This window comes from Phodopus roborovskii, unplaced genomic scaffold (assembly GCF_943737965.1).
Source record: "Phodopus roborovskii unplaced genomic scaffold, PHOROB, whole genome shotgun sequence".
In the NCBI taxonomy this organism is placed as follows: Eukaryota; Metazoa; Chordata; class Mammalia; order Rodentia; family Cricetidae; genus Phodopus; species Phodopus roborovskii.
Window position 1 is genome coordinate 44,810,272 of NW_026126418.1, and position 13,070 is coordinate 44,823,341.

The 13,070-nt window shown below is 40.5% G+C and overlaps 1 protein-coding gene across 17 annotated transcripts in view; it reads right to left on the reverse strand.

Moving 5' to 3' along the window:
• Positions 1–13,070, reverse strand: part of Pkp4 (plakophilin 4) — a 208,669-nt gene that overhangs the window by 35,211 nt on the left and 160,388 nt on the right. For 8 of the 17 annotated variants that reach the window (XM_051184651.1, XM_051184646.1, XM_051184649.1 and 5 more), the window contains 4 exons: positions 12,777–12,964; positions 9,664–10,213; positions 4,974–5,162; positions 3,254–3,473 (listed from right to left, as the gene is read on the reverse strand). In XM_051184651.1, the coding sequence (XP_051040608.1) occupies positions 3,254–3,473; positions 4,974–5,162; positions 9,664–10,213; positions 12,777–12,964 (1,147 nt within the window). Of the gene's footprint in view, positions 1–3,249; positions 3,474–4,973; positions 5,163–9,663; positions 10,214–12,776; positions 12,965–13,070 lie in introns of all 17 variants that reach the window. The other 9 variants (XM_051184653.1, XM_051184648.1, XM_051184652.1 and 6 more) reach the window with 3 other exon arrangements.

Below are 13,070 nucleotides of genomic sequence, written 5' to 3' on the forward strand. Positions count from 1 at the left end.
CGCCAGACTTGTTGGGAGAAAAAGGTGAGTGCCTCAGAATTTAAGTCATAAGCCCACAGAGGCCATGTTTGAGCAGCCAGGACCATGCCACAGAATGAGGTCGATATTCTAGGGCTGAAACACATCTGAAATAGACTTTTCAAAGGGCAAAATCAGTATTGGCAGTGTCAGAAGCATCTGCTGGTAACTTAGTTACCTGCAGCAAGAAACTTAATGCTACAGCAGATCATCCAATCCAGGTCCCCTTGTTCACATCAGCCAGCAGATAATCAAACATCACCGGAGATGATGTGGCAAAAGGCAACAGTAGAAAGAGAACCAGAGGCAGCCCTGACCCTGGGCTTTTCAGAGGAAGAACCTGAAATAACTCCAGTTGTGTCCAAGAAAAGAGAAGGTGGGCATGGTGGGCGAGCCCTGTGATCCCAGTGAGACCCTGCCACAAAATCCAGACCACACCAAACAAACACAAAGACAATAATATAATGAATGAGTAGATGGGGACTCTGATCTGAGACATGGAAACTACAGAAAAAGAACTGGGTTGAGCTTTAAAGAGTTCAAGTATTTGAGATTTAAAACAAAACATCAATCAATGCGTACACCAGACAGATATCAGGCTACAGTAAATGGCGGGCTACGTTGAAGGCTGACCTAGAAGCTATGGGCCGAGGGAGCTTACCAACCCTCATGATCACAGTGTGACTGTACTACATGCAACTAGAATCCTAGAAGGAGACGAGGGAGTTTAGTGCAGAAAAGAATTTAAAGAACTAAAAGCTGATTTTTTTTTTCTAATTTTGGCAAAACCATCAATCTACATTCAGAGAATTTCAGTGAGCCCCAATCACGTCAAATGCAAAGACCCACACTTCAGTTCATCACAGTAAAATGCTGGAAGCAGAAGATACCAACAGAGGAGGCTGAGAGGAGGTACATTACACAATGAGAAAAATACAAATAATTCATTATTTCTCACCAAAAAACAACAGATGTCTGAAGACAATGAATAACACCTTTTAAAGTACTGAAAGAAAAAAAAAAATCACACTTGTAAATCTTGAGGACCCTGCAATGTGAGACAAAAACACTGATGATAAATGGTAAACTGAGCCTGAGAGAAGTCAAACCAAATTCTTCAAGCTGATGGATGTGAGATAGACGGTTACCTGAGTTTGCTTTTATTTCTCTTCATTTCCTTAAAAGTGACCCTTTTCAAAAGTAACAATAACACTGTATATTATGTATATTCAAATGCACATGACAATGACTTAAGGGTCAGGGGGTAGAGAAAGGGCCAGCTGCCAAGCAGAGGCCTGCACTGAAGGAGCATGCATTCTGTCACCTTCTATAAGAGATGTCCTCACAATGGTCTATGCAGAGAAAAAAAAATTCTATAACTAATAACTTTAGTTGTCAAGTCTGTTTTTCTTTTAAAGCCACAGCTGGGCCTGGTGATGGGTATCTGTAATCCTGGCATGAAGCAATAATAAGACTGAGGTAAGAAAATCAGGTAGCCAGCCTCAGCTACACAGCAAGAGCCTGCCTCAGAAGACCAAATAACCAAATAAAACCGTAAAACAAAACATAAAATCGAACCTAAAAAGCAAAGTCCTTACAGATTTCCTTTTATATGGTAAACATCAGCAACTTCCAGCCTCACAGAGAATTTATCAACTAATTATGTATCAAGAAGAGGAGTGTTTGGGGTGAATAAAAATGTTAAAGTTGTTATTTTCACAATTGAGGAATAGCAGTTGTCATGATTCACATCTGGATACTCAGTCTTCATTCATCTGGATCCAGGGTCAGCTATAGTAAATGTGCCTGTTACTATAGGATGAGCGTCTATGAATGCCATTATCAATGAAGTTGCACATGATCAAAGCTCATTGTAATAGTTTATGCATCAGACTATGAAATTACCATAGCATGAATAGCAAAAGTACATTACCATACATGAAATTCTTGTTTCTAGTGAATCAATTTATATTAGAGGTCAAAGCAGAAATCTTCAGGGTACATCTTCAACTTGAAACTCTAATCACACTTCATTGCTCTCAGAGGCCGCTATTATTACGTTGCAGGTCCAGCTAGGGTATCAAATCACCTTGAATTTACAATAATTTTGGAAAATTTTGCATGTGTTGGGGACCGGAGAATTTTGCCATTCTGAAGATTTTAGAAAATGCAATAAGAATATTTCTGACAATTATAAATTTCTTTTTGAAAAATCCTTATGATAGCACCAAGAGGCAAACTAAGATTACAAAAACAAAATGTATGCCTAAGCCCAAAAGAATTTTAGGCATAAAAGCAAACCCATAAAGTGTCTTCAATGCACCAGTGGCTTCCCATCCACCTAAAGTACACTACTTATTCTATTTAGTGACCTCGCTAATTTTAGTTCATAATCATTAGAATAAGCTGGCGGGTTGTTAAATCCAAGTAGATAATTATAACTACTTCCCAGTGAAACAACTGTGGGCGAACAGTGAATGAAATCTTGCTAATAATATATGGCTTAAAATAATACCAAAGTTGCTTAAAACTTAGTAATGATTCCATTCTTTCAGAAATTAAAATTCTTTAGTTTTGAAATATATTTTCTGAATATTTTAAAGGGATTTCACTAAAGAGGAGGCCAATTTTTCAGACTCAATCAAGCACCAAGTGGCTCATATTTACCTTGGAAAATGTCATGTATGTGGCCAAACGAAATAAAACAAGAATACATGCCTATTATCTGTCAAATGTGTTTTGCTTGTGAGATGAGAATTTCTTGTATGCTATCTTCTCCTAAATGGCACAAAGCCTTGCAAAGGACCTCATTAAAATAAGCTCTACCTAGCACTGAGTAATACAATTGAAGATGTATATATCTTTTCCAATTCAGAATTACTATATGAACTTTTAAAATCAGGTAGGCAAAGGGGGGGGGGTAACTCGTTACAGTCTTTTGTCAGGCCCTTCCAGGTAACTACCTGAGTAAAGTACCTATACGATGAATGCTTCACCTAATCCAATACACCTGTATGTTCCCTAGGTCAATTAAAGCATGGAAAGAAGCAACCCAGCTTCAAGACATGAAGTCAGCCTCGATGACCCACACAGGTGGACATAATAAAGATATGGTTATTGATAGAGACGTGGTTACTGATAATACCACAGACTTGACAGTTTAAAAAGACACAACAGTGGACATGGTTAGTGTGATATGGAGTGTCCTCCAGAGTCCCCTCCCCCTGCTACTTGCCTGGGGTCCTTCTGAATGCTGTCTATTGATGGGGATCTTGTGGCACCATCATCAGCTGGTCCTGTGTGCTGCAGCCTGTTGTAATTGCACTCTTGGACTCGGTACTGGATTGGCCTGTAGGGCTCCGCATAGGTAGCTGCTGTGTTCAGAGCATAATTGTTTCTTTGGTATGTAAGGGTGCTTCGTTGGCTGGATGTCCTTTGTAGATTTCCAAAACCTACTACAAAAGTCAGTGTTGAGAGAATGTTAAGTATGTTTCTTCTCCACAGAGTTGCACTTTTCAAACATACAATGTTTTTTACTTTTAAAACGATTAAACATTTGGCAATTACATCAACTGTTTATTTTTAGATTTCATAAACCTAGCTTACTGGCACTAAACGAGGTACCTAGAAAAGAGCCAATGGAACTAGGAGTCTGCTCATAGGCTTGGTTATATTAAGATTTAGGAATTTAAATCTCCAGGAAAAGAACATGAAATTAATCTCAGAAATGATTGGTATCATGTTATAATTTTAATTTAGTGATAAAAACAAGATTTTTTTTTTTTTTTTACAAGTTTCTAAGCATTCTACTTTTACAACTATGGTTCTTGGTAAAACTAGAAAAAAAAATCTGTTACATGAAATGTCGATTTTAATCCTATGGCTTCTCCCAGAAGTTCTTCCATGATGTTATGCACACAGCGAATGTGTGCTGCCCTGGACGATTCTCCCCTAATAATCAAAGCAGGTGTCTCTCCCATTGCCGTACTCGAGAGTCTTTAAGCAACCAGAACGGCTGTTCCCCTTTTCTCAACTCTCTCATAGAACTCATAGAATCCCTGCTCACAGTGCCTAAGAACAAATGGCCATTTCTTCATGAATGCTATCAAAAGGAAATCTCTTAGGTAGACCCAACATTCCATTTCTGGTGAAGTGGTGCCTTTCCTTTGCTAACGATCTGGGAGGGGTCTCCCTGTGGTGAGCCTGTGAGGGATCATAACTGCTAGCTGCACTTCTATGCGCATATTATGAGTCTGTAAGATTTGGGGTTTTTTGGACACTACAAGCTGCCTTTGAGATTTTTGCAAAAGCAGCCCCATACCACCTTCTGGCAGTGCACACCACAAGGACTGCAGCTTCTGGTGTAGCAGACCCTGTGATGTAAGACAAAGGTTAGCACTGTGGCACACAGCTGTGAGGCTCAGTAACCTGTCTATACAGGTTCTGACTGTATTCTGTTCGGGTTTGAGTCTCTCACAGTGGGCATCTCTGTCACAACATAAACATGAGTATTCTGAGGAAACCAACACTGTAAAAAAGAGTGAAGCCAAATCAACTTCACCTCCAGGCCAGCTACATCAGCCATCAAGTCACTCATGTGGATCATTTCAACACCTGGTTCAGACAACAAACATCACAAGGAAATACCTCAGCAGATGGTTGCCTTTCTCTGTCTGACATGAGTCTAACCCGAGGGAATCATATTCACAGCTTCCAAATTCACCCTTAAATTAACAGCACAATCACTACCTTCATTGATTAGCGTACACCGTGGTAAAAATATATTACCCCTAAGTATGTGCTAAATGAACTTCTGTTTTACTGTTCATTGATCTGCTGTCACAGTCGCTTATCTGACAAGCAACACAATTTCCTTCAAGCAGGGAACCCAACCTCAGTAAAATCCCCCTCCTGTTGGGCTAGGGAAATCAGGAAGGCAGCCGAGCAGGGCCCACCTGAGCCTGTGCGGTACAATGCTGTCTGCGATCCTTGGAGTTCCACAGTTCCGTGGTTTGGGCTGCGGTACACGGGACTGTAGTAGGTCCTCCCTTCATATATAGGAGTGATATGCAAGTCAGGAGACACAGCTGAACGAAGCTCTTGTCCAAGCTGACTGTGCTGGCTGGCATAGGAACTCCGTAAGCCTAGAGGTAGGAACATGGCACCATCAAAATGGAGAAAGTCACAGTGAGGTTAAATCATATACCTGGGGCTGGAGAGATGAGTCAGTGGTTAAAAGAACTAGCTGCTCTTCCAGAGGGCTTGGGTTTAATTCCCTGCACTCACATGACAGCTTACAACTGTCTGTAACTCTGGTTTCAGGGGTTCTGACATTCTCAGACATATGTGCAGGCAAAGCATGAATGCATATGAAATTTAAAAAAAAAATCATATACCCCAACTCAAGTCCCAACCAACAGAACAAATGTTAGGTCTGAAGAGGGAAACCATTGGAGTTTTATAGCAATGTTCTCTTCCTAATGCTGTGACCCTTGAATGCAATTCCTCATGTTTACTGACCCCCAACCATAATACTAATTTGTTACTACTTCATAACTGTAACTTTGCTACTGATATGATTTGTAATGTAACTATCTGATATATGACCCCCCCACCCCCAAAGAGACCCACAAGTTGAGAGCTGTAGGGACGAGGGCCTGGTGCAAAAGGGACTCTGGGCACTGAGTGTGTTTTGCTCTGTTTGTTTGTTTTTTTAAAAACACACAAGAGAAAAATTAATGTCCTAATAAAAATTTATTAAGTTTGATTTGCTAAAATGCACTTTCCAATTATGGGTTATTTTATGACAGTGACCAAATAAGAGAACGTCCCCTTTGCCATGATTGCCATTTGAAGATCACAGGATCAGGCACCACATAATTGACACTGTGGTCAGTGATGGACTGTCCATCAGTGTCCCCATGAGACTGTACCACATGGTGACAACATCAGCTTAGTTTGTATAAGTATATTCTATGTTTGTACAGAGACAACATAATGCTGGCAACACATCACTTGCTGTATCCTGCACGAAGGGAGCCACAGTGCTAACAGCAGTGGGATCCCTCTTCTGTTGCCCGCTCCATCTCACCAGCAGACAGAGCCTACTGTGCTTCACACTGCTATACCCCAAAGCCTGAGACACCATCGATAGAATATGCTTATTGGGAAAGGCTGATACGGAAGAGCTGTTTGAAATCTATTAATTCACATATGGTTTTTATGGGAAAATACTGGAAAGTTAATGGCACCAAAATCTGAATATTATTAGCAAACTAGTAACACTATAAAATACTGTTTTACTATTTTTAATCACTATGCTTTCCTTTCTTAAAAAGCAAATCAAAATAAAAACCAAACGTTCTTACAGGAACTTGGATAGCACTCTTATTTACCTCCTTTCTAGTACAAAGGAAAATGCAAAGGTACTATTTAACATTAGATAATTTAAAATATTTTGATTCATATTGCAATGTTTACAGATGAGGCTCATGATAGAAAGGGGATTTCAAACATACACATTTTATTTTTGTATATTAAATCAGTGTACTTCATATTATGCAGGTCATAAGTTTGTGATGTGTCACTGTTAGTAAGTAAAACCAATCATTTAGGAATATTAACTAAAATTACCTAAGCAAAAGGAGTCACTATATATTTGCTTTATAAAAAAAAAATATCATTCCCACCTCATTAGTTCAGTTAATCAAATCACAAGTAAAAGCAAGTGGAGTAGGCCACTGAGATGGCTCAACAGGTAAAGGCAATGCAGCCTGCAGGATTCAATCCCTAGTATCTGTATAGTATAAGAGGAGAAAAGTGAATCCGACCATTGTCCTCTGGCCTCTACACACTATAAGGAGATGTACACACACACACACACACACACACACACACACACACACACACACACACACACACGAGAGAGAGAGAGAGAGAGAGAGAGAGAGAGAGAGAGAGAAATGAGCCTGAATACATGCTGCTTAGTGAGGAATGACACAAGAGTTTATAAAAACACAAAGCTCTACAGTGATTACTGCCTACCCTAGTAGGTACCTACAACAGCATGGAAAGAGGCAAAATGAACAACTGTGAGCGATGCTGGGTCCCCCACCTATGAAAATAAAGTACACAGGTTCAAACAGTTTTTTAGCTGGACTATTGTCTAGCCAAGTGGTGTCACTGCAAAGCTAAGAGTCCAAAGATAAGTGTGTATACCCTACAATGGAGACAACTATGCTCCAAGGAGCAATGACAGAAATACTGGATACTCTACAGTATTATTTTACTCAATCAAAAGTTTCTATTTGCAATCCCACAAACAACCTTTCTGTTTACTTATTACAATGATGAGTCCATGTGACTCAAAAATTTGTATTAAAAATAAAATTTAACTATCAAGCACTGATTCTTTTTACAAAAGTCTCCAGACATTACATAATTATACCAAAATAAGAGTTTTGGGCCATATACATTTTTCTGTGGTAGGAAATACATTTTTATATTATTATTATAACACCAATTAAATTACAATCACAGCTAGACATGGTGGCACAAGCCTTTAATCACAGCAGTTGGGAGGCAGAGGCAGGTGGATCTCTGAGTTTGAGGTCAGCCTGGTCTGCATGGTGAGTTCTAGGTTAACCAGAGCTATGTAGAGACACTGTATCCAAAAACAAAACAAAACAAAGCAAAACAACAAATTTACACTCACCAAATGAATCCATAAACTAGACTCAGTAGTCAGGTAGATGAAACAAAATCTCCTTGAGAATCCTTTGTTTCACTCAAAAGTCTTAAAGTTATTTTCAGCAAACTCAGTGAGGAAAGGCTGATTCTTACACATATGTTACACACACACACACACACACACCACTTTCCATAAGCTGGCAATTCTGCATGGCTCTCCTACACATACACAGAGGAGTGTACAAGTCCTCAGAGCCACTCATCCATTGGGGTTTTGGGGCGGGGGCAGGGCACTTCATAACTGCCTCCAACATGACTTGGTTGCATGCCTTTCAGAGGTCTGCAGAAAACACTTAAGTCTATCATACCCCTCTGATGGCAGAATGATAAAACAGGTCATTTCACAACTAGGAATTTCTCTAAGCTCAAATCATCCAGTTTCACCAGAAATGCTTCATGAGAATTTGTTAAATTAGAATAAGCTTACAAAGGTTTCACATTTTCTAGAGGCCACAAGATAAAATATATTAATTTTATCCTCAAAAATATTTTAAAAATTTAATAAAAAAGCCCTAAAAGCAATGTAACAAGAAATACAAAGGAAAAACAATGTAACTTATCTCAGGTGTAAAACTTCTTATACATTATAAACATTACAGAAGGCCTGAGGCTGTTTTTATGATAAAATGGACAATAAACATGAACTAGTAATGGCCCCGGTTGCAGTGTCTTACCCACCAGAGTGGCCCATTCGAGGCAACAATGGCAGCATAAGGCAAAGTCAAATTACAAGGCAAAAATTACAAATGTGTGATGCTTTCTTGGAGGCCAACCTGACAGACACTTTCAAGGTAAAAGTACGCACATACTGTACTTATTTATATGAAAGAATGTGTCTCTGGTAGCTAAAGATAACCGACATCGTAGAAGCAGTTAACATATGACATATACAAAAGGAGCGAGTGTTGTGCACCTCTTAGAAAGAGTGTGAGCTCTCAGATACACCCGGGTTAAAAAGACACCAGAATATTTCCCATGCAACACACTCTTCTCTAGGACACATACATGCAGACTGAGCAGGTATATGTGACTTTGTGTGGGCAGAGAAGGACCTAGAGACTTCTGCTCTTCATCTCAACCTTTCCTGTATGATTTTTAAATTTTACTGCTCTGTATATATTTTCTTTTTAAAAATTCTTTCTGTCAACACACAGCCTCAAACCCAGGGCTTTGCATGTGACTAGGCAAGCACTCTACTACCACCCAACATCCCAGTCCTAAACATAGTTTTTTTTTTTTTATTTTAAAGAAAAATTTCTCTTATTGGAAAGAACAAGATCATTATGGAATATAGAAAATTGTTTATGAAAATCCCCTAAAGGGGATAGATATAATTCCAGGAACCTGGTGTCTTTCGAATTTAATTCAAATGGCATTTAAAAGAAATTCTTAAGGGCTTTGTACATTTCCCATCAGGGTGCCCAAATCAAGACAGTAGGGTATGAGGGTCATATTCTGGTACACACAACTATAGCATTCCTCATGATCCCACATTTTAATACATCACTATATCATGATATACCAATATATCATGATATATGCAGATAATCCTAGATGTTCAAAATCAATCCTTCATTAGAGTATAATACTAATAAAGACTTTAGGGATTCAATCAGTTCTTTTAAAACTCAATGTGTGCAAACACACACACACACTCTCTCTCTCTCACTTTATATATCATATTTTGAGGGGGAAAAATAGATACCTTACAAAGGAATTCTGTGTATATATTATTCAGTTTCACACATAAAAGAACTAAAGCTTGAAAAATAAATTAACCTTACGTTTATAGTAACTTTTCAAATAAAACGACCAGGCCTTTCCCCAGTGATCATCATGTTTGAGTATGGGAAGACTCAAACCCTGGGCTCTGTACAATGTTGTCACCATCCTTACCTGTTAGGCTGTCTGGCCGTGGTGGAACCATCCTCTCATAAATGTCATACTGCTGCTGTCCGAACTGATCCATGTCATGAACAGTCCTTTGCAATGAAGGTCCCAGATGCTGTGGTACAGCGGTCATCCCCGAGCGTTTGGGGGAGGACGACCCCACTTGGCCTTGGGATGGGGAAGCTACTCGAGTCTGGGCATCTGTCAGGGTCAGTGGGGACCCCACCCTGGTGGCAGTCTGGTATTGAGGAGCTGGTCCGTTAGGATTGGAGGTCTGTCTGGAGGTGACAGACCCAACCCTGCGCACAGCTGTTGGGGAGGCGGGTCTCTGTGAGTATGGAGAGGCGGCCCGCTGAGCAGGGAGCGTGGTGGAGGAGTAAGCACTGGGGTTCAGAGGTCGGGAGTCGGTCACTGACGGAGAGCCAAATCCACTACCCAGAGAAGTTCTCAGTGACCCCCTTGAAGGAGACACGCCTGTGCTGGTGACATAAGAAGGAGACTGTGCTCTAGATGGAACTGAACTAACTCTTCGCATGGCCCGATTGGCTACTGATGGCTGATGAGAGGGGGAGAAAAGAGAACGGGTTTATCCAGGGTTTTGCGTCCATTGTCATCACAGAAATAAAAATGCACATAGCTCACACAGAACGTGACCCACACGATCTCAGGCACCCGAGCTTCTTCTCTGCATGGAGGTTACAGTAAGATCTTAGCTTTTTTTTTTTTTTTTTTTTTTTTTTTTTAAGATGTAAGTAATTTGAACACTAAAACCAGTCAGTGAAAGAGATCTGAAGACATTTAATAGCTCTTTTTTGGTCTTTATGTTTTTCACTTGTTGCCTCTCTGCATTTTCCGACATATGAAATGCTCTGACTCCAAGTGCTACAAATGACTTGTGAATATGAAGGGCCCTGGGGCCATGTGCTTGCAACATTTGCTGCAAGTTAAACTGTGGCCAAGGCAATGCATTTTGTAGAAAACAAAAATATATTTATTTCATCTCTCAGACTAAATGTGGCTGAGGAGTATTTATGGAGAGCTGGCCTTTATGGTTCTGTTAACTTGTGGGATGAGCCCCCCCCCCCGCCCCCCGCCAGCATCTAATACATGAACATTTGGCTAGTGCCTGGGTCCAGCTCTTCCCTGATAATTTAGTTCAAGGAGGAGCCTGGCCAAACAGGTGTCCTAGCCAAATCCTTAGCTCTACTTTCTTTTGATCTTGGCTGATATATGAGCCCTCAGCTGTAGTTTAGCCGGTAGATTTAAAGAGATGCCAGTGAGATACCCAAGAATCTGTCCCGGTAGAAGGAATTCTCTCTAAACTTTTGTTGGCTTTCTTGGACTTAGCCAGCTGGAAAAGACCAGAATGGAAAATGAACATTTCTGCCATGGACTATTGTGTGCTATGAATCTGTAGACTTCTTCACACAAAGGGTATTAGGTGCAACTATGAGAAATTGGACTGCAGAAGTGGCTGAGGAGTGTGGGCACAGGGAAAAGGCAGGCTGGTCGAGGGATGAGAACAGATCCTAGGGCTCTGGATGATGGGCCTGCTTGGTTATTTTTGGAGTGCAGCTACCACCTATACCTCTACCAATTTGTAGTTGTGATGATGAGGAAGAAAGCAGGGATGGCGTGAGGCTTTCTGCAGCCTCCTGTGTCACAAACAAGCTGGCTGCTGAAACACCTCAGGTGGGTTCAACTTCAACACTGTGGGGACAGTAATAGTGTACTAGGGGATGTGGGGAGGGAAAAATGTGGTAACGAAACAAGGTAAAAGGATAGGGCTTACACAGTTAGTGTATAGTTGGAGAGGTCATATGTGTGCTTGGTTGCTAGTAGTGTCAGCGGTGCACTAACAAATGGAGTAACATACGCTTAGATGGCTAGATAGTACACTGTATAGACTACAAGCAAATGAAGTCCAGGAGACATACTTGGAATACAATCTTCAGCATTAGGGACAAAATCAGCTTAATACAAGCCTTTATTATTTTAAGACAGCATGATCGTGGCTAAGGATAAAATTGGAGCTAATTAATTATACAAAAGTAAGACTAGAGGGCAGCTGGTGTGGAGACCCACTAATGCAGATGGACTTCCAGAGCTGCTCAGTGTAGAGTGACTCAGGTGTCACCACACACCTCTACCAGCCAACAAGGACGCGCATGGATACTATGCAGGCTGGGCGCACAGCCTCGTATAGCTGGCTACAAGGTTAAGAGATCTCTTTAAGCTTAGAAGTCACATACTTCACTTTTTCTAAATTGATGAGCAAAAATGCCCACCAATATATCACAACACTTTCCTGTAGCACTGGGAAGCTGGCCCTCTCTGGTATGTCCTTCAGTGTTTCCTGGGCTGCTTTACAAGGAACATAATAACCATCCAACTTTTATGACCTTTTTGCTACTTTTCAGCAATGAAAGGATTTCTTCTACAGTGTTTAGAGTGCTAGCCTCACTGGCTATTACAGCTCTTAATCCTTACATAGTTTGGTGGCACGATGTGAATTAAGTAGCAATAAGAAAGCAAAGCAGTGTTCAAAAACATGCCTGCAATATTGTATTTTTTGCCTATCAATGGAGTCCTAACTTAACAGTGTGGATATGCCTCCGCACAATGGCTCTATAAGCTTGGGAATCCAGAAAGAGAAATACCCTTTCTGTGAACAGTTTTAGTGAAGGTGAACACTTTAGCTTAGAATGGACTAGATTCCATCTTGTGGAGGTGAAGGATGGTTTCCTGTCCTCTGGGACTTTCAGCAACACATTTTAGAGCTAATATTGCTAAGGATTAGGAGCCCCTCAGGAACTCTGCCATTGCATGTCATCCTGACACTTCCTCTGGACTGCTCGTATCAAATTTCTTGTTTGCAGAAGAACTGCTCTACTGCATCTAGGAACTTATAAAAATTGATTAGTAAGAGGAAATGAATTCAAACAAACATAATTTCAGGCTTTATGCTTAAAATATCTTCAATACTGCAGTGCAAACAGTATGCAGTGATCTAAGTGCAGTTTTTCATTCTTTCAATTACACATGTTAGTTCTGCTCTTTGTAAGCAATGCCTCTAACAGTTACAGAACTAAGAGGGTATTGCCAGATGTCTGGCTTACCTGAACCAGCGTTTGTCCTTCAGCTCTCGAGTTCCTCACCACATGGTTACTTGTTGGTCCTGTGAATGGGTGCTGTCTACTGTCTGCCTTGTTCACGGTTTGGTTGTTGGGGAAACTCCCTGCTTCTTGGTACCCACTGTCAGAATAAGAATTCATTTGTGTTGAACTTCTTGAGTTTCCCAACGATCCTACAAGAATGAAACAGTGGGAACATCCTCATTATACACTTCTGAGGTTCACTTTCAAAGTGAAAATATGAAAAGAAAATCTAGTGTTTAAAATAGAACACAACAG